The sequence below is a fragment of the Saccoglossus kowalevskii genome, chromosome 17, assembly GCF_978046115.1.
Source record: "Saccoglossus kowalevskii chromosome 17, keSacKowa6.1, whole genome shotgun sequence".
Lineage (NCBI taxonomy): Eukaryota > Metazoa > Hemichordata > Enteropneusta > Harrimaniidae > Saccoglossus > Saccoglossus kowalevskii.
In genome coordinates, this window is record NC_140657.1 from 12,936,901 (window position 1) to 12,959,472 (window position 22,572).

Below are 22,572 nucleotides of genomic sequence, written 5' to 3' on the forward strand. Positions count from 1 at the left end.
AACGAACTACAAATAATCCAAGATATTTTTGACTTCATTAAAAAATAAAATCGTTTTTGTCAGATGGAAACTTTTTGAGGTCAACCCCCCCCCCCAAACTAAAGGAAATATGTTTTTTATCAGACATCGATCTTTTGACGTCGTCCCTAACTTAGACCAACATTTTGACTTGTATAGTAGTATTAAAAAAAAACGTACCAAATGTTGGTGCGGTATTTGAATAGGATGTCTAACAATAATACATGAAAATGGAAAATTTGTGGAAGTCTAACGTACCTGTGACAACCCTTACGGAAATACAAGGCTTCTGGCACATACTTGTGGCAAGCTTGCCACAACTTTGTGGCGTGTGTACCACAAGTGATTTGCGGAACGCTTGCAGCATATGCATATTTTCGCATGCAAATTAGCACTTGTGGCAACTAATATGGCAAGGTTGCCACAAAGTTTGCGGCATGTATGCCACAATTTCTTGTAAACTGCCAGAATCCAGCTTGTGGCACAGTTGCCAGAAAACTGCTTGTGGCAAGGAAATATAGGTAGGCACATCCCCCCACCCCCACAACCACCATGCACTACCACCACGCACAAAACCCCACCAACACAAACACAAACACAAAATCAAACAATGGATTTATTCTGAGTGAAGCAACAAATTTTAATTGCCTTATTAAACTAGTGGTGATTTACAGGATTTGCAAAGTGCAAAATATTATTTTTGATAGTAAAGTCTAATAATAATTTTGAAAAATAATGATAGATAATATCATTTTTAAACATAAAATATAAAATAACAGAACTGAAGGTAACTTCACAAAATGTGGGAGGTCCACTCAGTGAATACACATGACACATCCCCACTCTGTGACATAAACACTGAGGAACCATAAATATGTCAGGTCTGTTTCACCCTACAAGTATGTCTGAACGAGGCTTAACAAAGCAATTGGAATACAAGACATTATTTTTTGATACTAAAGTCTAATAATTTTGAAAATTGTCATTTTTAAACATAAAGTTTAAAATAAGAAAACTGAAGTTAATTTCAAGCTCTGTGACATTAACATTGAGAAACCATAAATATGTAAGGTCTGTTTTAGTCTACAAGTACCGGTGGTATGTCTGAAAAGGGACTAACAAAGCAATTGGAATACAAGACTTTCTCTGCAACCTATTTTTAACCATCCAGTTAAAAATCAGAAAAATTATGACATTGCTGTGAATTTAGAAAGATTTTCCAGGACCATACAAACACTGCAAGATAACACTGGATGACCATCATAACATTCCACATCGGCAGAGCTTGAAAATATATAGATTGGTTGAATTCTCTCATTACACGGCCCAAAGACACTGTTCGTTTACACGTTGACATGTGTACGACATTGACATGTGTAATTTGTTTATGCCAAACACTGAAAAAGAAAGAAACAAAAATTAATCAATTGGTTGTGGTTCAAGACAAAAGTCACTTATAAATATTCTATAATCAATTGCAATTAGGTGTACATTGTTGTACACAGGAGAAAATGACAACTTTTGAAGAGACAAGAAAATGACCTGTTTTGCCACTCTTGATGTTTAGACACACAACACATAGTAAGTTACAATACACAGTGAGAAATGAGTTAGTGTGAACAAGAGACAAGATATGAGCTGTGGGATAGATATAATTTCCCGGATTTGACCTTCTTGTTTGTCAGTCATTTGTTTTGTTTTCTTGAATTTGTAAATTTCGTTTTGACGACGTGTATTCGGATATTGTTTGGCTACATTATTCCTACTGTATTCAACTGAATTGTTCGCCAAAATCACGGAAATTAAACTGAACATTGGTCAATATTCAACAAGATTTTAATGTTAATTTATAAAAGATCGATCGAATCGGTAACGCATCATGACATGCAAGCAGCAGATGACCTTGGATTACAGCGTTTGTGTCATTCTGAATAAAATACGCAAAATCGACATTGCGATTACGGCCAGCATAGACTCACACAAACAAAACATATTTAGCTCAGTAAAATTAATATATATTTATATTATATTCTTACCTGTGAAAAGTGACAGCTCTTTCAACGTGCGTTTGACCGGTGCGCGAGGAGACGATACAAGTTCGCGCGCGAAGTCAGACAAGACAGTCCATGCACTTTGACCTTTTTGTATCTGTGCGAATTTCATTTCTCCACATAAAGTCGTAACATTTTGCAACGATTAGTAAAAGCGGTTACTGAGACCACATCGTTCGCCTGCACGGTGTTCCGTTGTTCCGTTCGGACATTCAAGATGCTGAGACCATGGAAAAAATAACGACTGGTATGTTTCGGTAAAAAAAATATTTCAATCTACAGCCTATGGATGTAAAAATGTACTCCGTGATTTTGGCACGTACGTAAAATTGAAAAAAAAAAATTATACAGAACGTGGCAAGCGGAGATATACGTTGTGTTTTGATTGTTTTTCTTTAATTTCTGTTCTGTAATCTTGTTTTTTTATAATACAATACAATATAATGTTCTTACATTGACAAGAAAAAAAAAATTGCATACTTTTGTTTTCACATGAAAAGTGCACCAGCTTTTAAAACATCAAATTGCCGACGTTTTACAATTATCTGGGAGAGCAGCGATAATTCCCTGCCACAAAAGTAGGTGATTAAATTTAAAACCAAGTTGATAAAGATCATCCAAGGTTTTAAATTTAGCACATAATTTCCTTATTGATAAAACCACACCAATTCATTTCATGACAATATCTTGAATTTTTTAATTTTTGTGAATAATTTTGTCACATTTTCTTGAAAACAGCTTAACTGAATGGTTTATTAATGTAAGTGCATTCCTTGGGTTTACCACCATAAGATTTTGCAACAGTGTCTTCAGTTTGGATCAAATTACTTTCAGAGTATGCAGCGGAGCTATATCAGCCGACAGGCTGCATGCTTATACAATATTGGGCTAGTACATTTTTCATTCATTTTATTTCTGACAATATATTTTTTGAATTCAGTATAAGTTTGTAATTTGTAAGTCAAATGTGATGCGTAATAAAGAAAGATTTTAAATACATATTCAATGTTGACGTCACACAACTTTTTTTACTTAAGGCTAAGATATACATATACACTTATGCCCACTCTATAAATTACCACTTTTACTTTTGCCGCATAGTTGCCACAAAATTATGTTTACTCTGTGTTGTGGCAATGTTGCCACAAATAACTAAGTAGTTGCCAGAATGATTGCCACTACTGGCAATGATCGGCAACTAGTTGCCAGAATGTTCTGGCAATCAAATATGCTTGCGCTATGCTTGCCACAAGCGTGCGAACTAGTTGCCACAAAAAAACAGTTTGGTAAGGGAAACTTAGAAAGCATATGTGACAAAACTAGGACGGTAATATTGGATGGAAAAGCAGGGAAAGTATAACTTCGAACAACTGTTTATATCGAAGAAAAATGTAACAGGAGTCGGTGATGCCTACATTTTATATGATTTTATTAGACAATAATGATTTATATGGGATTGCAGTGCTCTCTGCCGGCAAATGAATGTTCATTTGTCTGTTTATTTACAACACTGCTTTGCTGCCTGTCGCAACTTCCTTCCTACTCAAATTAGTAAATAATAATAACTTTATTGTTATCGAATCTCTGTTGTGATATACTGTAAAATACTTTTTATAGTATGGAATTTATTTTTACTGATTTTTGACAAGTTGAATGCAAAATATAGGAAAAAAGGTAAATTCACTGAATCATTCCTTCAGGGAAAATTAATTCCAAGCGAAATTAAAGTATTTTACAGTAGATAAAATTACAATAAAGAGTAAAATTATAACAATAAAAATGTAAAATAAGTACATTGCATCAGGGAGCTGTAATGAGAGCTCCCTGATTGCATAGATGGTGTTAGTAAAAAAAAATGATAGTAAGAAAACGAAGGTACAAGAATAAACTGTCCCATGAGGGCACCTTTCGTATTGCAACTTATCCACAGCGTATATCCTCGGAATGCGGTGTCGCACCAGTACAAATAAAAACCGTATCTCATCAAATCATTGCCCAATTCAAGATTTAGCGTATGGACGATAATTTATAAATGTACTTCACTTGCAGTTGGAACGACCACGGCTAGAGGTATAATTTTTACCGGAATACGGGTAAGAACCGCATATAAGAACCTCGCTCTGATTGGCTGACACTACGAACTGGCTGCCTAGCACGCTCAAAATTCACCTCACGCATGCTCACTTCACTGTTTTCGTACCAGAATCGTAGCGAGAATGAAAATGCAATGTAATGTGATTTTTACCATCGCTATTTAGGTTTTGATGAATATCTGACTAAATCCATCAGGTAAATCACGTTCATTAGAGAAATATCTCTTTATATGATTGCCAACTAAAGGTCACTGACTGCCCTTTGGTGTTTTTTCTTCAAAAGGTTCTTGACGCATCAAGGTTCTATGTTTCCGCGATCAAAAGCCTGGTATTGATTCATATTTACTCATAAGATCATATATCAACTCCGTAGATCTATATACAATCTATAATATTAATAATATTATTCTCTAATTTCATATTTTAATATCAAGGTTCTTAAAGTACCATATATTGTATCAAATATAAGGTTCTTGGAATTCTATGCTTATTAATTCAATTTAAATCATATTTTAGTTTTGTAACCCCACATATCAATTTAATAGTTCCATATACAATCTATAATATTAATAATATTACTGTCATATTTCATATTTTAATACCAAGGTTCTTAAGTTACCATATATTGTCCCAAATATAAGGTTCTTGGAATTCTGTGCTCATTAATTCAATTTAAATAATATTTTAGTTTTGTAACCCCACATATCAAATTAATAGTTCCATATACAATCTATAATATCAATAATATTACTGTCATATTTCATATTTTAATATCAAGGTTCTTAAGGTACCATATATTGTCCCAAATATAAGGTTCTTGGAATTCTGTGCTCATTAATTCAATTTAAATAATATTTTTGTTTTGTAACCCCACATATCAATTTAATAGTTCCATATACAATCTATAATATTAATAATATTACTGTCATATTTCATATTTCAAAATGAAGGTTCTTAAGGTACCATATATTGTACCAAATATAAGGTTCTTGGAATTCTATGCTTATTAATTCAATTTAAATAATATTTTAGTTTTGTAACCCCACATATCAATTTAATAGTTCCATATAAAATCTATAATATCAATAATATTATTGTCATATTTCATATTTTAATACCAAGGTTCTTAAGGTGCCATATATTGTCACAAATATAAGGTTCTTGGAATTCTGTGCTCATTAATTCAATTTAAATAATATTTTTGTTTTGTAACCCCACATATCAATATAATAGTTCCATCTACAATCTATAATATTAATAATATTACTATCATATTTCAAAATGAAGGTTCTTAAGGTACCATATATTGTACCAAATATAAGGTTCTTGGAATTCTATGCTTATTAATTCAATTTAAAACATATTTTAGTTTTGTAACCCCACATATCAAATTAATAGTTCCATATACAATCTATAATATTAATAATATTACTGTCATATTTTATATTTTAATATCAAGGTTCTTAAAGTACCACATATTGTACCAAATATAAGGTTCTTGGAATTCTATGCTTATTAATTCAATTTAAATAATATTTTTGTTTTGTAACCCCACATATCAATATAATAGTTCCATCTACAATCTATAATATTAATAATATTACTATCATATTTCAAAATGAAGGTTCTTAAGGTACCATATATTGTACCAAATATAAGGTTCTTGGAATTCTATGCTTATTAATTCAATTTAAATAATATTTTAGTTTTTTAACCCCACATATCAATATAATAGTTTCATCTACAATCTATAATATTAATAATATTACTGTCATATTTCATACTTTAATATCAAGGTTCTTAAGATACCATATATTGTACCAAATATAAGGTTCTTGGAATTCTATGCTTATTAATTCAATTTAAATAATATTTTAGTTTTTTAACCCCACATATCAATTTAATAGTTCCATATAAATCTATAATATTAATAATATTACTGTCATATTTCATATTTCAAAATGAAGGTTCTTAAGGTACCATATATTGTACCAAATATAAGGTTCTTGGAATTCTATGCTTATTAATTCAATTTAAATAATATTTTAGTTTTGTAACCCCACATATCAATATAATAGTTCCATCTACAATCTATAATATTAATAATATTACTATCATATTTCAAAATGAAGGTTCTTAAGGTACCATATATTGTACCAAATATAAGGTTCTTGGAATTATATGCTTATTAATTCAATTTAAATAATATTTTAGTTTTTTAACCCCACATATCAATATAATAGTTCCATCTACAATCTATAATATTAATAATATTACTGTCATATTTCATACTTTAATATCAAGGTTCTTAAGATACCATATATTGTACCAAATATAAGGTTCTTGGAATTCTATGCTTATTAATTCAATTTAAATCATATTTTAGTTTTTTAACCCCACATATCAATTTAATAGTTCCATATAAATCTATAATATTAATAATATTACTGTCATATTTCATATTTCAAAATGAAGGTTCTTAAGGTACCATATATTGTACCAAATATAAGGTTCTTGGAATTCTATGCTTATTAATTCAATTTAAAACATATTTTAGTTTTGTAAACCCACATATAAATTTAATAGTTCCATATACAATCTATAATATTAATAACATTACTGTCATATTTCATATTTTAATATGAAGGTTCTTAAGGTACCATATATTGTACCAAATATAAGGTTCTTGGGATTATGTGCTCATTAATTCAATTTAAATAATATTTTTGTTTTGTAACCCCACATATCAATTTAATAGTTCCATATAAATCTATAATTTTAATAATATTACTATCATATTTCAAAATGAAGGTTCTTAAGGTACCATATATTGTACCAAATATAAGGTTCTTGGAATTCTATGCTTATTAATTCAATTTAAATAATATTTTAGTTTTTTAACCCCACATATCAATATAATAGTTCCATCTACAATCTATAATATTAATAATATTACTGTCATATTTCATATTTTAATATCAAGGTTCTTAAGGTACCATATATTATACCAAATATAAGGTTCTTGGAATTATATGCTTATTAATTCAATTTAAGTAATATTTTAGTTTTGTAACCCCACATATCAATTTAATAAATCCATATACACAATCTATAATATTAATAATATTACTGTCATATTTCATATTTTAATATCAAGGTTCTTAAGGTACCATATATTATACCAAATATAAGGTTCTTGGAATTCTGTGCTCATTAATTCAATTTAAATAATATTTTTGTTTTGTAACCCCACATATCAATTTAATAGTTCCATATAAATCTATAATATTAATAATATTACTATCATATTTCAAAATGAAGGTTCTTAAGGTACCATATATTGTACCAAATATAAGGTTCTTGGAATTCTATGCTGATTAATTCAATTTAAATAATATTTTAGTTTTGTAACCCCACATATCAATTTAATAGTTCCATATACAATCTATAATATTAATAATATTACTGTCATATTTCATATTTCAAAATGAAGGTTCTTAAGGTACCATATATTGTACCAAATATAAGGTTCTTGGAATTATATGCTTATTAATTCAATTTAAGTAATATTTTAGTTTTGTAACCCCACATATCAATTTAATAGTTCCATATACACAATCTATAATATTAATAATATTACTGTCATATTTCATATTTTAATACCAAGGTTCTTAAGGTGCCATATATTGTCCCAAATATAAGGTTCTTGGAATTCTGTTCTCATTAATTCAATTTAAATAATATTTTTGTTTTGTAAACCTACATATCAATTTAATAGTTCCATATGCATTCTAAAATATTAATAATATTACTGTCATATTTCATATTTTAATATCAAGGTTCTTGAGGTACCATTTATTGTACCAAATATAAGGTTCTTGGAATTCTATGCTTATTAATTCAATTTAAAACATATTTTAGTTTTGTAAACCCACATATAAATTTAATAGTTCCATATACAATCTATAATATTAATAATATTACTGTCCTATTTCATATTTTAATATCAAGGTTCTTAAGGTACCATATATTGTACCAAATATAAGGTTCTTGGAATTATGTGATAATTAACCATATAAATGGCTATTACAAATATTCTTAGTATGTTTTAATCTAGGTTAATCGACAATAAGTCTCCTCAGACAAAACAAATTTCACTTAGTGTCACAGTGGTAACACCTCCTAGGTGCAATCAACATGGTTAGATACATTGTATCCACATCAAAGTGTGAACTGTCTTGGTTGCAATGCGGATGCTGTTCCTGGAAGAGATAAAAAAATTATAGATAAAAAATTATAGACTTTTGTTTAAACATATGTACCCTCTGCAATACCACAATATTAACTGCACGCTATAACATATGTATACTAATATTCAAAACTGAATAAACCTTTTTTTTTATTTCAGTATTTCTCTACAAATTACAAAAAGAAGGCAGAAGAATTTACAGACTATCTGCAAACAAAAAGATTCAACTTCATAAAGTGCCTTGAATAGAGGGCACATTTTTTGTAAATAATATATAATATAATATACTTTTTTTTACTTCTGTATTTCAATTTTTTTTGTATAAGGAATTCTATGATTTTTTTCTTTGAAGTATTTTTTTGCCATTTCCATTTTGCCATGTTTTTGTGACTTCTTGTTAAAAACTGCATGTCTGATTGCTTTGATATTATACATATAGGTACTACATGTGGACTGCTGTCATATTTGTTCATTTCATGCTGATAACTTTGATTCTCCAATTTTGATGAATATTTTTGTAATTTTTGGTAAAGTGATATTTTTGAATTCTTGTAGAAAAAAGCAAGTCCGAATCGATTGCTTTAATACTATACATATTTTCCATTTTCTAATGATATCTTCAGTTCTTTAATTGAAATGTGCATTGTCAACAGCAGAGCTATCTCAGCCGACAGGCTGCTTGTTCCTATTATTGGAATCAACAGACCAAATTTGAGTTGACTGTTATTCTTTTATTAAGCAATTAGTCCCTAGCCAAAACAAAATATATCAGATGCCATACTACTAATGATAAGAACTCCATTGTGTACTCTATATTTAATATGTCAATAAAGTATTACAGTATGTCTTTAAAGATGCTACTTAGATTAAAAAGAAAGCAACTACTGATATGAAATAAACCATAATAATATACTCTCCAAGAATTGTGAATTGCACAGTTCAGTAACTCAATATATATAGTATAAATCATAATTTCTACCAAAATTTGACAAGCAAATTTTTTATCAAAAAAATTGGCTAAATAATGATTCAGTATACAATAAATAAATAAAATATTTGGTTTATATGTCGTATTGATAATGTGCTTCTAATATCTTTTTTTTGTACTATTTTGGAATTTTATACAACTCATTTGTTTTTGTAGTTTTTAAGTGATATCTTCTAATGTGTTATGTGTGATGGTCATTCTGTTCTGATAAGATGTGCACATTAAATACTGATTTACATTACTCTGTGATAACAGATTTTACACTGTTTTTATTTAAATTCAACACTCATCATTTGGACTAATGGACAAATAGTCAGCCCTAACTTCATGATATTTTGTAAGTTTGACGTTGGTTCTTTGAGTTAAATAATCCTGCTTTTGAAGTGGTTACATTTTTGGAGTTGATTGTATTATACATGTTGTTTTATATTTTATGAATTGTCATACTTTATATGGGTTGGAGTACAAATAAAGAACAAATTAGGAACACAAAAGGTGTGAATGTGTTGATTACACTGAAGAAGGCACATAAAACAGTGTGTTAATCCAGAGACCGGGTAAAATGATAAATTCTTTGTTTCTCTGCATGCTCTTCCGGCATAAACATGAAAAAATTCCATTTAATAGGAGATGTCTATGCTAACAAAACAATGCTAGTTGCGTTTTTTTTATAATTTTTCATTTTCTAGATATTTAACTTTTCATTAATTTAAGTGGTCCACCGCAAAGGATTATGCATAAATTATGACATCATATCCACTGTTGTGAGAAATTGATAAAAAAGTTGAACTTCAAATTGGCTTATAGTTTATAGCCTGGTAGCTTACATGTACCGGTGACGAACACGCATATAAAATACATGTTGTCATGACAACTAACTGAAAATATTCATTTTTGTGTTTATTGTTTACAATTCATTGATCCAAGTAGGTTATACAGTTTTTTTGTGTATTTCCATTATTATATTTATATACATGAGTAATGTGCACACCAAAATTTAAACTAATTTGACTCAGTATCTCTCAATTTTCACAACAGTGAATATGATGTCACACTTTACCCACAACTCTTTGCTGGAGAATCAAGATGGTGGACTACATAATACTGATTAAAAGTTTAATATCAAGAGACTGAAAAGTGATATAATGAAACTGTAAATTGCTTTCTCCTACATTGTGGAGTTCTTTTTTCTAGAAGCATTATGTTGTTTGCCATGACTTCCCCTCTAACAGCTGTGGAAACCTAAAATCCAGTCTTCAAACACACCTACATTATAACATTTTGCATTGAAAAGGTTAACCAGGATTATGAAAGAAGGTGTGTGCTTCGGAGTATGTGTGTTATAAATTGTAGAAGTTTATGTTGGGGGGTCGATGATTTTAAGGTGGCTCATCATTTTGTAGTTAACAACAAAATACCATTTATGCCCTGCTTCATTTTACATTATGAACGGTATAATGCAACTATTTTTTTAATGTGAAATATCTCTGAACATATACCCCCACTACTGCATGTGTACTGAAAGGTGTTGGTTCGTCCAGTCAGTATTGGAGCTCGTTGAGTTGGCAGCGAATGTCTTGGATTGTTCGCTCAGGGCTATTAACATAAACATGCCCGCCATTTTGTCAGTGTCGGAGAACGCCTTTACAAATAGTTTCAGACAACTGTCACCGTCTATTCGTGAAAATGGGTCAACGAAGCCATGCTAGGGGACGATGTACAGTGTTGGCTGGTGAAAATATAATGTATCTTGATCGTTGTCAAGAACTATTCCAAAAATATGGTTTACAAAAAAAGATAAGATTCACTTTTTGTCTATGACAAATCAAAGTGAATTCATAAATTGTTAAAATACATCATCAGTCGTTTTGTGGTAACTCCTATTGCATTAATACACAAATCAACATTGTTATGCAATTTAATACCTGCTCTACAAAAATGTGAGTAAGTTTCTGCCTCAAAGAAACTACACGGTCGTGTACATCACATATACAGATGCATCATTGACAAATGAATAATATAAAACTGTTATAAATCATCTGCTACATATAAAATCGACTTAATGTAAAAATTGTTGAGAAAGTTAGTCATAAATCGCATGGAACCGGGAAATAAGCATTCTTTCGTGTGAAACAGTGACGTATTTTGAGAAATTACATAGAGCACAATGTTAAAGAATTATTGTATTTTTGCCACTTTTTAAAACCCAGATTTTAGAAATAATTGAGAACACCAAAAAGTATTTCATCGTTTACAGCCTACAGTATAAAATATCTCTGTCTTAGGAACCTCAGGTAAAGGCACTAGAATTTTGACAAGATGGCCACTATCCATAAAAATAATACAATCATAATTTCCTCGAAAATTAAGCTGGTGGCCCCAACTTTTTCAGTCAATATCCTTTATATTGCTCGAAAGTACAATTTATTGGAAAATAAATAAATTCTGTGTAATTGAAATCATGAGTAGGCTTCTACCTTAAACTAAATTGATTAGCTCGTTAAAATCAAGGATAAATTATAGTATGCGATCACGTACACTAGTTTTTGGGTATATTTGTTAATCTATGTATTATTCCTCTTACTGTAAACTATTTACCAAAGCTATATATACTTTCAGATACTTTATTCTTAAAACTTATGACCAGATTTGTTTTTTTTTTAGTTGGTATTGTTAATCAAAAATGTATAGTCACCGAACTACATGAAGATAAAGTTTGTTGAGCTCGTTGTCATGATGAAAATATTGCATCAATTATGTTCGTGTACGAACAAATCATGTATAATATTGGTGGTTGTCACGCATCATTTTATAGCTCCACCTTATCTATCCGCCTTCATTACTATTTCATTTCCAGTTAGACAAACTCGTTCTTCATCCACTATACGGTTATTTGAACCCCGTTATAAACAAGAGTATTACCGAAAGAGGGCATTTTCGGTTGCTGCACCATAGCTCTAACGCACTTCTCAGATCCTTTTGCCTTGCACCTAATTTGTCTGCTTTTCTCAACTAAAAATGTTATCTTTACCATATAGTGTGTTTTTATCTGGTTTTAATGTAATCTTATTTTTCTGAATAATGTATTTCATAACTAGTTTATGTAAAGCGCATTGATATTATATGTTTTATCTAAATTAAAATTAAATTAAAATGTGTATTATAATAATAATCATTGAAATATTCTAACGAACATTTTAGATAATTTTACGTTACAGGTTTGCTTTAGATGAGATTAATTGTCTGGTAGTAAATGTAGGAGTTATGTTTTTTGCATTGCACAAAATTGTAACATGCCCACGTTACAATTGTGAAATTTGTTAGATTTGTATTATGTTTCCATCTGTCGGGGATCACGTGAACATTGCTTTCAATGTTAAGAATGCGTATTGTGAGATGCTTCTGGCAATTACTATATTATTATTTCGATAGAAAATGAAAACTGCGTTCTATCGATGTGTAATATTATACTCAATGAAAAGCCCCAACCAATTAATTCTGTGTGGACTAGATATCAACATTACAAGACTCTCATTGTACACTCTACCAATAAATGTTTACTTACGATCTTTGAGATGCATTTATAAGAAAAAGAAGAAAAGTTATTCAAGTTGTTTAGGTCAATGTGATGGTCAATTGAATTTAACACGTATAGTAGAGAAGATATAGCGTATCGACAATCTGAATGTGCACGTACCAAGTGATTTCAGTGAAATTTAGTAATTTTCTCAGATTTTCATTCGGGCGAGCAAGTTTGGTTATCATGATTATGTCGCGTAAAATTTAATCACCCCGAGAAAACCGCACAGAGACTGCTGATATATGTCGACAAAAACATTTCCATATGTCGTACTTACGGCATCGTCATTCGGTCTTCGATTCTATGTGTCCTCTTATATTATCAAATATAAGCAGGTTCTTATACTAACGAAATTCATACACATACATGGTTCTTACTTTTTGTAATAATAATAATTATTAATAATTGGTCGTGTTAGATGACTACTTCTTGAAGCTATTCGTATCATCATAATTAATAATGAAATATGATATTTCCTTATTATTATCTAAAGAAGGTTCTTATACTACCGAAATTCATACACATACAAAGGTTCTTACTTTTTGTAATAATAATTATTTATAATTGGCGGTGTTAGATGAATACTTCTTGAAGCTATTCGTATCATCATAATTAATAATAATAATGAAATATATTTCCTTATTATTATCTAAAGAAGGTTCTTATACTACCGAAATTCATACACATACAAAGGTTCTTACTTTTTGTAATAATAATTATTAATAATTGGTGGTGTTAGATGACTACTTCTTGAAGCTATTCGTATCATCATAATTAATAATGAAATATGATATTTCCTTATTATTATCTAAAGAAGGTTCTTATACTACCGAAATTCATACACATACAAAGGTTCTTACTTTTTGTAATAATAATTATTAATAGTTGGCGGTGTTAGATGATTACTTCTTGAAGCTATTCGTGTCATAATTAATAATAATAATAACAATGAAATATGATATTTCCTTATTATTATCTAAAGAAGGTTCTTATACTACCGACATTTATACACGATATAAGGGTTATTTTTAGTAATAATAATGAATAATAATTGGTGTTATATGACTACTTCATCATAATTAATTATCAAATAGTGTATTTCATCATTATTATCAGGGGATGGTTATTAGTTATATTTGTAAATAATGCTTATATAATGTCGATTTTCTCGAGCTATTCAACAAGGCCATTAATCACTTAAGTCCCTGTATGTTATTTTTATTTTGAGAATTTTACACCTCTTTTCCACACTTTGCACTCTATTTTCACACTTTGCACTACTTTTCCACAACTATGCACTTTAGTTTCACACTTTGCAACACTTTTCCTTAACTTTGCCCCTCAGATTCGCACTTTGCACCACTTTTCCACTACTTTGCACTCTATTTTCACACTTTGGCCTCTTTTCACAGAAAGTGTGAATAAAGTGTTTCGAAATAGCTTGATGTACAGGGAACTAATCTTTGTGATTAATACGGTAATACATTATCCTATCAAACAAATATATTTGTTGCCAACACACATTTTTATTGTGCGATATATGTTATATATTGCTACTATAAGGATACAATTTAATTCAATTGTCTGTTTGATTTACATGGGCATGGTGCTAAATTGAAATTGAAGCATCACATTTATATTATGGAGAGGAGTCTATGATTAATTACAGTTATGTTCAGCCCAGAACTGTAAGGAATGTCATAACTATGAATAATTTAACATTTTCTTTTCAGTGATTGTTGTATGAACTTATGGGCGGTTTGTTTAAGGAATGGTAATCACTAGCTCATGGAATTTTGCATTTTTCTAATTATGTTAACAAGTTTGTTTTTTGCTGTTACAGTTCCTGAAATTAAATGAGAAAGAAAACATGTTTAAATTTTTAGTTTGTCTAGCATGAAAGAAGAGATTGCTTGTACAGTGGCGGCTCTGATAAATAGGAAACATAGCACATTGTGGGCCAGGGCCGCCACAAAATCATACTGAAACACAGCGACTTACATACAGAACAATAACAATTTCTATAATTTATATTACAAGACCCATTTATATAGCATGAATTGGCTAAATGTATCTGATTTCCAGGCAGCATTTAATGATTGTAAGGTACTTACAGATTTGCATAAAATAAAGTCTTGAAATATGAGGCCATAATCACAAGTCAACAGTTTAAGCAGTTTTATTAATAATAACAATTAACATTGGTACATGATGAATGCTCTTACAAAAGGGTAATGAGTACCAAAGGGTGTAATCCAGTTATTGCAGAGGTATTGTACATTGCAGCAACACAATATGATGAGTTTATCATGGCTAGTTTTTATCTACAATAAATTAGTATTATGAGATCTGACCACCAGAACAATCCATTAATATGTTACTGTTATGAAGTCACAATGTTTCCAAGCACCAATGGCTTGTAATCATGCTTACTGATGGCTTTTAATTAACATTAGAATATATATATTCAAATATTCAAAGTAAACATTCAGTTGACTTGATTTAATAGTGTTATAACATTAAACAGCAGCAAATAACTCCCAAAAACTGAAATTTCATGATCTAAATCATTTCATGTGAAAATTATAAAAAAATACATTATATTATGCAATATAAAATGTAGTAATTTCAATTTGTCCGAATACAATAAATATGACTCAAGTGAAATCATCATGTTCGCATACATGTAATTAATTTCCAAACATAGTGTAACTATTACAACCTTGCCCATTCAAGAATAGATATTGCAGTGCGCAGTCCCTGTCAGCCATTTTTGACATAATCACAAAATCATTACACCTGTAACAGACTAAGTATACAAGATTTGAAGAGAATTGATCAAGGTATGCCTGAGATACAGCTTTGAATGCATTCCCCGTTTTTGACTTAATAATGAATACAACATTAGGAAGAATACAAACTAGACTGTTTATCTGGCTGTGATAAAAATCAAATACATGCTATGGTATTTATATTCTAAAAATAATCTTGTGTAACTTTAATATTACATGTACTACATCAAGGACCCTCATACAAATAAAAACATGAACTGCAAACACTTTCCAAAATAATATTTAGCAATATATCTAATGATATTTAATGAAAACAACATATGGGGTTACTGCATATAAACAAACATTACGTGACCTAAATGTTTTCTGTACGGACTTGTTGAGAGAAGATTTGTGCACAAACATACAAAGCCACACCATCATACTGTACTAGTAGATTATCAATTTCTTCACTCTGGAATTAGATTGCTCTACCACTTGGCTATTCAAATGGCACCATTCTGAATACTCATCTAGATTGTATGCCCTGGAGCAACCTGCAAATAAAAAAAAATGGATTCATTTTTATTGATAATATTTCACAGCAAAGAAACTGTTGATATTTATACTACTGGTACTGAAGAATAAGCTGGAAAAAACGATTAATCTTACCATTCATGTTACTATTTATTACTTACCAGTGTGATTCTTCCAATGAAGATGATCAACATAAAATCTAGTCTTCTGAATGAAACATAGATCTCTATTCAAGAAGGATGTATACAAATTGCAAGCATTGTCATAAATGACAACAGAAGGTGCTGTAATGATAAAATATACATGTTTATAGTAATAACAAGTCATGTCATGACACAGTCTCTGGTATTCAATAGTATACAACTTATATTTCTACTGAGAATCTATAAAATACTGGCTAAAATTTAATATATACATTACAAGGGACTGAAGATGTGAAAAAAGCCGAAACATAATTCTATACATTGATTTATGTTATTCATATCACACCTCAATGTAAGCCCTCTATGATACAACTAATTAAATTGTGACTGACTGACTGACACATTTTTGTGACAAAAGTATAAGTGCACAATATGGATGCAGTCTAGAAGGTACATTACCATAGAATAACTTTTCTACTACATTTGATAAGCTTGTTAGAAGGCTAATATTTCAAACGAAGAACCAACCAAACATGAGACACTTAATATTCCCTGCAAAAGTGCATTCTACATTGAAGAAAAAGAACCATGGTTAATAAAACATACCCATGCGGAGGGGTGGGGCTCCAATTAATAAATCAATATTACTAAGAAATATATATATATCTGCATATGCTGATTTAATATACTTTTGCTATATAATACAGATGTGGCAACATTGAATCTGGCAAAGTTAAACCGGTCAGAAGAAAGAGGAAAATGAATGTGTCCAGCAAATCTATTTTAAACAATATGCATGTTTCTAGAATTGAGTCAATGACATATTATATAAAATGTAAGTATAGATACATGTATATACAAAAAAACAAAAACAAATGACCAATATCTGATTAGGTAAAATAAAAGTTAATAATAGAATAAACTAGCAAATAAAATTTATTACCTTTATATGTTGCAGTAACAAATGGTGGCAGAGCATCAATTTGTCTATCTACAATAATCAGAATTAAAAGATGATTTAATACAAAAGCAGGTCTATTTGTGTAACATTGTAGTTTTATGAGCACAATTACAATATAATGTCCGAAAACTTTGAACTTAATAATTCTAAGCATGTGTGAGAAAAGGCTAGATATGGTTGGATACACACTCACGCACACCAAGGTCAATTCATAAGTCCTCATTTTTAGACTTTGTTCGAACAGGGAATAATAATTAGTAAAAGCAAATCACTTTCAGTTCCCTTTGTTTGTGGTTATAGTCCATCATTCCAAATACATTGTACTGAAGACTGCAGGCAAATACTGTTTTGCGGTCTTTAAGTTTCAATATAAGTTGGCATTGCAGGAGTGATTTCTTCACTGCATATAGGTTCAGGTGAAGATTCTGGTCTGACTCAATAACATCACTGTCTGTTCCAGATTTTGCACCATGTACAAAAGACTAAAAATCAACATAGAATTTATTCTATGACATAAATACATAATATTATAACAATATTTATTTTAAAAAGGGCAATAACTTAGCAAACTCAATTTTCATACAATAATGGCTATCATATTAGCTCTATTATTAGAAGCGCAACTCTAATAGAGGTGAACCTCTACTAAATCATTAAATTATTTCTTATTTTCACCATAAAAATGTAAATGTATAAGATACGGGTCAAACATTGACAAAAATATTTGATAGAATATTGTAAAACCAAAAAATAATTTATAATGTGTATTACCACTAAAAATGTTGTTATTCATGCATGAATATATATTAAAATACAACTAAAAGCCATCGAATCACTATATTCAAGAAGAAAATACTGTGCACATTTCAGCTTATCAGGACTAGAAAGATTTTCCTAAAGTTGTTAGATCTACTACGGTTTGCTGGCAATACAATTTTGAGACAGAAAATTGACAAAATTCACATCTACCTGGTTGCATGGTCGTTTTGCCCTAACTATTCTTGGCAAGTGACTGACATATTCTGCTTCGTCATGAATCTGAAGTTTTGATCTAGAACATTAAACCAGATCACGCCATGCTCTTTTCATATTTCTGTAAGAAAGAAAGATTATATTTATATGGATTCGATCATGGATAACGGCACCTTGAAAGTTGTATCAATGCATCAAGAACCATTTCAAAAAAGTAAACACACCAAAGGGCAGACAGTGACCTTCAGTTAGCAATCATATGAAGAGGTCTCTTTCAATAACAAGGCTTTAAATTGAATTAATAATCATATAATTCCAAGAACCTTATATTGTGTGCCCCCCTGTTTTGCCAAAGTAATAAACTTTATTTTTCATGTACCTATCTGTGTTTGTGTCATAAATGGTACTTTAAGAACCTTTTTATTAAAATATGAAATATGACAATAATATTATTAATATTTTAGAACGCATATGGAACTATTAAATTTATATGTGGGGTTACAACACTAAAATATGATTTAAATTGAATTAATGAGCATATAATTCTAAGAACCTTATATTTGGGACAATATATGGTAACTTAAGAACCTTGGTATTAAAATATGAAATATGACAGTAATATTATTAATATTATAGATTGTGTATATGGAACTATTAATTTGATATGTGGGATCACAAAACTAAAATAATATTTAAATTGAATTATAATAAGCATAGAATTCCAAGAACCTTATATTTGGTACAATATATGGTACTTTAAGAACCTTGATATTAAAATATGAAATATGACAGTAATATTATTAATATTATAGATTGTATATGGAACTATTAATTTGATATGTGGGGTTACAAAACTAAAATATGATTTAAATTGAATTAATAAGCATAGAATGCCAAGAACCTTATATTTGGTACAATATAAGGTACCTTAAGAACCTTGATATTAAAATATGAAATATGACAGTAATATTATTAATATTATAGATTGTATATGGAACTATTAATTTGATATGTGGGGTTACAAAACTAAAATATTATTTAAATTGAATTAATCAGCATAGAATTCCAAGAACCTTATATTTGGTACAATATATGGTACCTTAAGAACCTTCATTTTGAAATATGAAATATGACAGTAATATTATTAATATTACAGATTGTATATGGAACTATTAAATTGGTATGTGGGGTTACAAAACTAAAATATGATTTAAATTGAATTAATAAGCATATAATTTCAAGAACCTTATATTTGGTACAATATAAGGTACCTTAAGAACCTTCATATTAAAATATGAAATATGACAATAATATTATTACCATTATAGACTGTATATAGAACTACGAAATTGATATGAGGAGTTACAAAACTAAAATATTATTTAAATTGAATTAATCAGCATAGAATTCCAAGAACCTGAAATTTGGTACAATATATGGTACTTTAAGAACCTTGATATTAAAATATGAAATACGACAGTAATATTATTAATATTATAGATTGTGTATATGGAACTATTAATTTGATATGTGGGATCACAAAACTAAAATAATATTTAAATTGAATTAATAAGCATAGAATTCCAAGAACCTTATATTTGGTACAATATATGGTACTTTAAGAACCTTGATATTAAAATATGAAATATGACAGTAATATTATTAATATTATAGATTGTATATGGAACTATTAATTTGATATGTGGGGTTACAAAACTAAAATATGATTTAAATTGAATTAATAAGCATAGAATTCCAAGAACCTTATATTTGGTACAATATATGGTACCTTAAGAACCTTGATATTAAAATATGAAATATGACAGTAATATTATTGATATTATAGATTGTATATGGAACTATTAAATTGATATGTGGGGTTACAAAACTAAAATATGATTTAAATTGAATTAATAAGCATAGAATTCCAAGAACCTTATATTTGGTACAATATATGGTACCTTAAGAACCTTCATTTTGAAATATGATAGTAATATTATTAATATTATAGATTGTAGATGGAACTATTATATTGATATGTGGGGTTACAAAACAAAAATATTATTTAAATTGAATTAATGAGCACAGAATTCCAAGAACCTTATATTTGTGACAATATATGGCACCTTAAGAACCTTGATATTAAAATATGAAATATGACAGTAATATTATTGATATTATAGATTGTATATGGAACTATTAATTTGATATGTGGGGTTACAAAACTAAAATATTATTTAAATTGAATTAATGAGCACAGAATTCCAAGAACCTTATATTTGGGACAATATATGGTAACTTAAGAACCTTGGTATTAAAATATGAAATATGACAGTAATATTATTAATATTATAGATTGTGTATATGGAACTATTAAATTGATATGTGGGGTTACAAAACTAAAATATTATTTAAATTGAATTAATAAGCATAGAATTCCAAGAACCTTATATTTGATACAATATATGGTACCTTAAGAACCTTCATTTTGAAATATGAAATATGACAGTAATATTATTAATATTACAGATTGTATATGGAACTATTAATTTGATATGTGGGGTTACAAAACTAAAATATGATTTAAATTGAATTAATAAGCATAGAATTCCAAGAACCTTATATTTGGTACAATATATGGTACTTTAAGAACCTTGATATTAAAATATGAAATATGACAGTAATATTATTGATATTATAGATTGTATATGGAACTATTAAATTGATATGTGGGGTTACAAAACTAAAATAATATTTAAATTGAATTAATAAGCATAGAATTCCAAGAACCTTATATTTGGTACAATATATGGTACTTTAAGAACCTTGATATTAAAATATGAAATATGACAGTAATATTATTAATATTATAGATTGTATATGGAACTATTAATTTGATATGTGGGGTTACAAAACTAAAATATGTTTTAAATTGAATTAATAAGCATAGAATTCCAAGAACCTTATATTTGGTACAATATATGGTACCTTAAGAACCTTCATTTTGAAATATGATAGTAATATTATTAATATTATAGATTGTAGATGGAACTATTATATTGATATGTGGGGTTACAAAACAAAAATATTATTTAAATTGAATTAATGAGCACAGAATTCCAAGAACCTTATATTTGTGACAATATATGGCACCTTAAGAACCTTGGTATTAAAATATGAAATATGACAATAATATTATTGATATTATAGATTTTATATGGAACTATTAAATTGATATGTGGGGTTACAAAACTAAAATATTATTTAAATTGAATTAATAAGCATATAATTCCAAGAACCTTATATTTGGTACAATATATGGTACCTTAAGAACCTTCATTTTGAAATATGAAATATGACAGTAATATTATTAATATTATAGATTGTATATGGAACTATTAAATTGATATGTGGGGTTACAAAACAAAAATATTATTTAAATTGAATTAATGAGCACAGAATTCCAAGAACCTTATATTTGGGACAATATATGGTACCTTAAGAACCTTGATATTAAAATATGAAATATGACAGTAATATTATTGATATTATAGATTGTATATGGAACTATTAATTTGATATGTGGGGTTACAAAACTAAAATATTATTTAAATTGAATTAATGAGCACAGAATTCCAAGAACCTTATATTTGGGACAATATATGGTAACTTAAGAACCTTGGTATTAAAATATGAAATATGACAGTAATATTATTAATATTATAGATTGTATATGGAACTATTAAATTGATATGTGGGGTTACAAAACTAAAATATGATTTAAATTGAATTAATAAGCATAGAATTCCAAGAACCTTATATTTGATACAATATATGGTACTTTAAGAACCTTGATATTAAAATATGAAATTAGAGAATAATATTATTAATATTATAGATTGTATATAGATCTACGGAGTTGATATATGATCTTATGATACCAAATACCAGGCTTTTGATCGCGGAAACATAGAACCTTGATGCGTCAAGAACCTTTTGAAGAAAAAACACCAAAGGGCAGTCAGTGACCTTTAGTTGGCAATCATATAAAGAGATATTTCTCTAATGAACGTGATTTACCTGCTGGATTTAGTCAGATATTCATCAAAACCTAAATAGCGATGGTAAAAATCACATTACATTGCATTTTCATTCTCGCTACGATTCTGGTACGAAAACAGTGAAGTGAGCATGCGTGAGGTGAATTTT

At 28.9% G+C, this 22,572-nt stretch overlaps 1 protein-coding gene and 2 long non-coding RNA genes across 10 annotated transcripts; 1 reads left to right on the top strand and 2 right to left on the bottom strand.

Annotated features, from left to right (window-relative positions):
- Positions 1-633: 633 nt before the first annotated feature.
- Positions 634-2,141, bottom strand: LOC146732648 (uncharacterized). The gene is made up of 2 exons (XR_014926783.1): positions 2,055-2,141; positions 634-1,415 (listed from the first exon to the last, which is right to left on the bottom strand). It is a non-coding gene; the product is annotated as an uncharacterized LOC146732648 (long non-coding RNA).
- A 2,132-nt stretch (positions 2,142-4,273) lies between these two features.
- On the top strand, positions 4,274-9,893 carry LOC146732649 (uncharacterized). The gene is made up of 2 exons (XR_014926786.1): positions 4,274-4,358; positions 8,571-9,893. It is a non-coding gene; the product is annotated as an uncharacterized LOC146732649 (long non-coding RNA).
- A 5,249-nt stretch (positions 9,894-15,142) lies between these two features.
- On the bottom strand, positions 15,143-22,557 carry LOC146732650 (uncharacterized). 8 transcript variants are annotated; one of them, XR_014926832.1, is made up of 7 exons: positions 22,444-22,557; positions 18,361-18,484; positions 17,664-17,873; positions 17,374-17,421; positions 16,890-16,997; positions 16,449-16,571; positions 16,291-16,307 (listed from the first exon to the last, which is right to left on the bottom strand). XR_014926832.1 is itself a non-coding variant. In XM_085492144.1 (5 exons), the coding sequence occupies exons 2-5, from the start codon at positions 18,368-18,370 to the stop codon at positions 16,201-16,203; spliced, it is 288 nt and encodes a 95-aa protein (XP_085348270.1). In that variant the 5' UTR covers positions 18,371-18,484; positions 22,444-22,557; the 3' UTR covers positions 15,143-16,200. The 8 variants fall into 8 exon arrangements, 3 of the variants coding, with proteins under 3 accessions (XP_085348270.1, XP_085348268.1, XP_085348269.1); XR_014926833.1 differs by lacking the exon at positions 17,664-17,873; XR_014926831.1 differs by having other exon boundaries at positions 17,374-17,873.
- Positions 22,558-22,572: the final 15 nt, after the last annotated feature.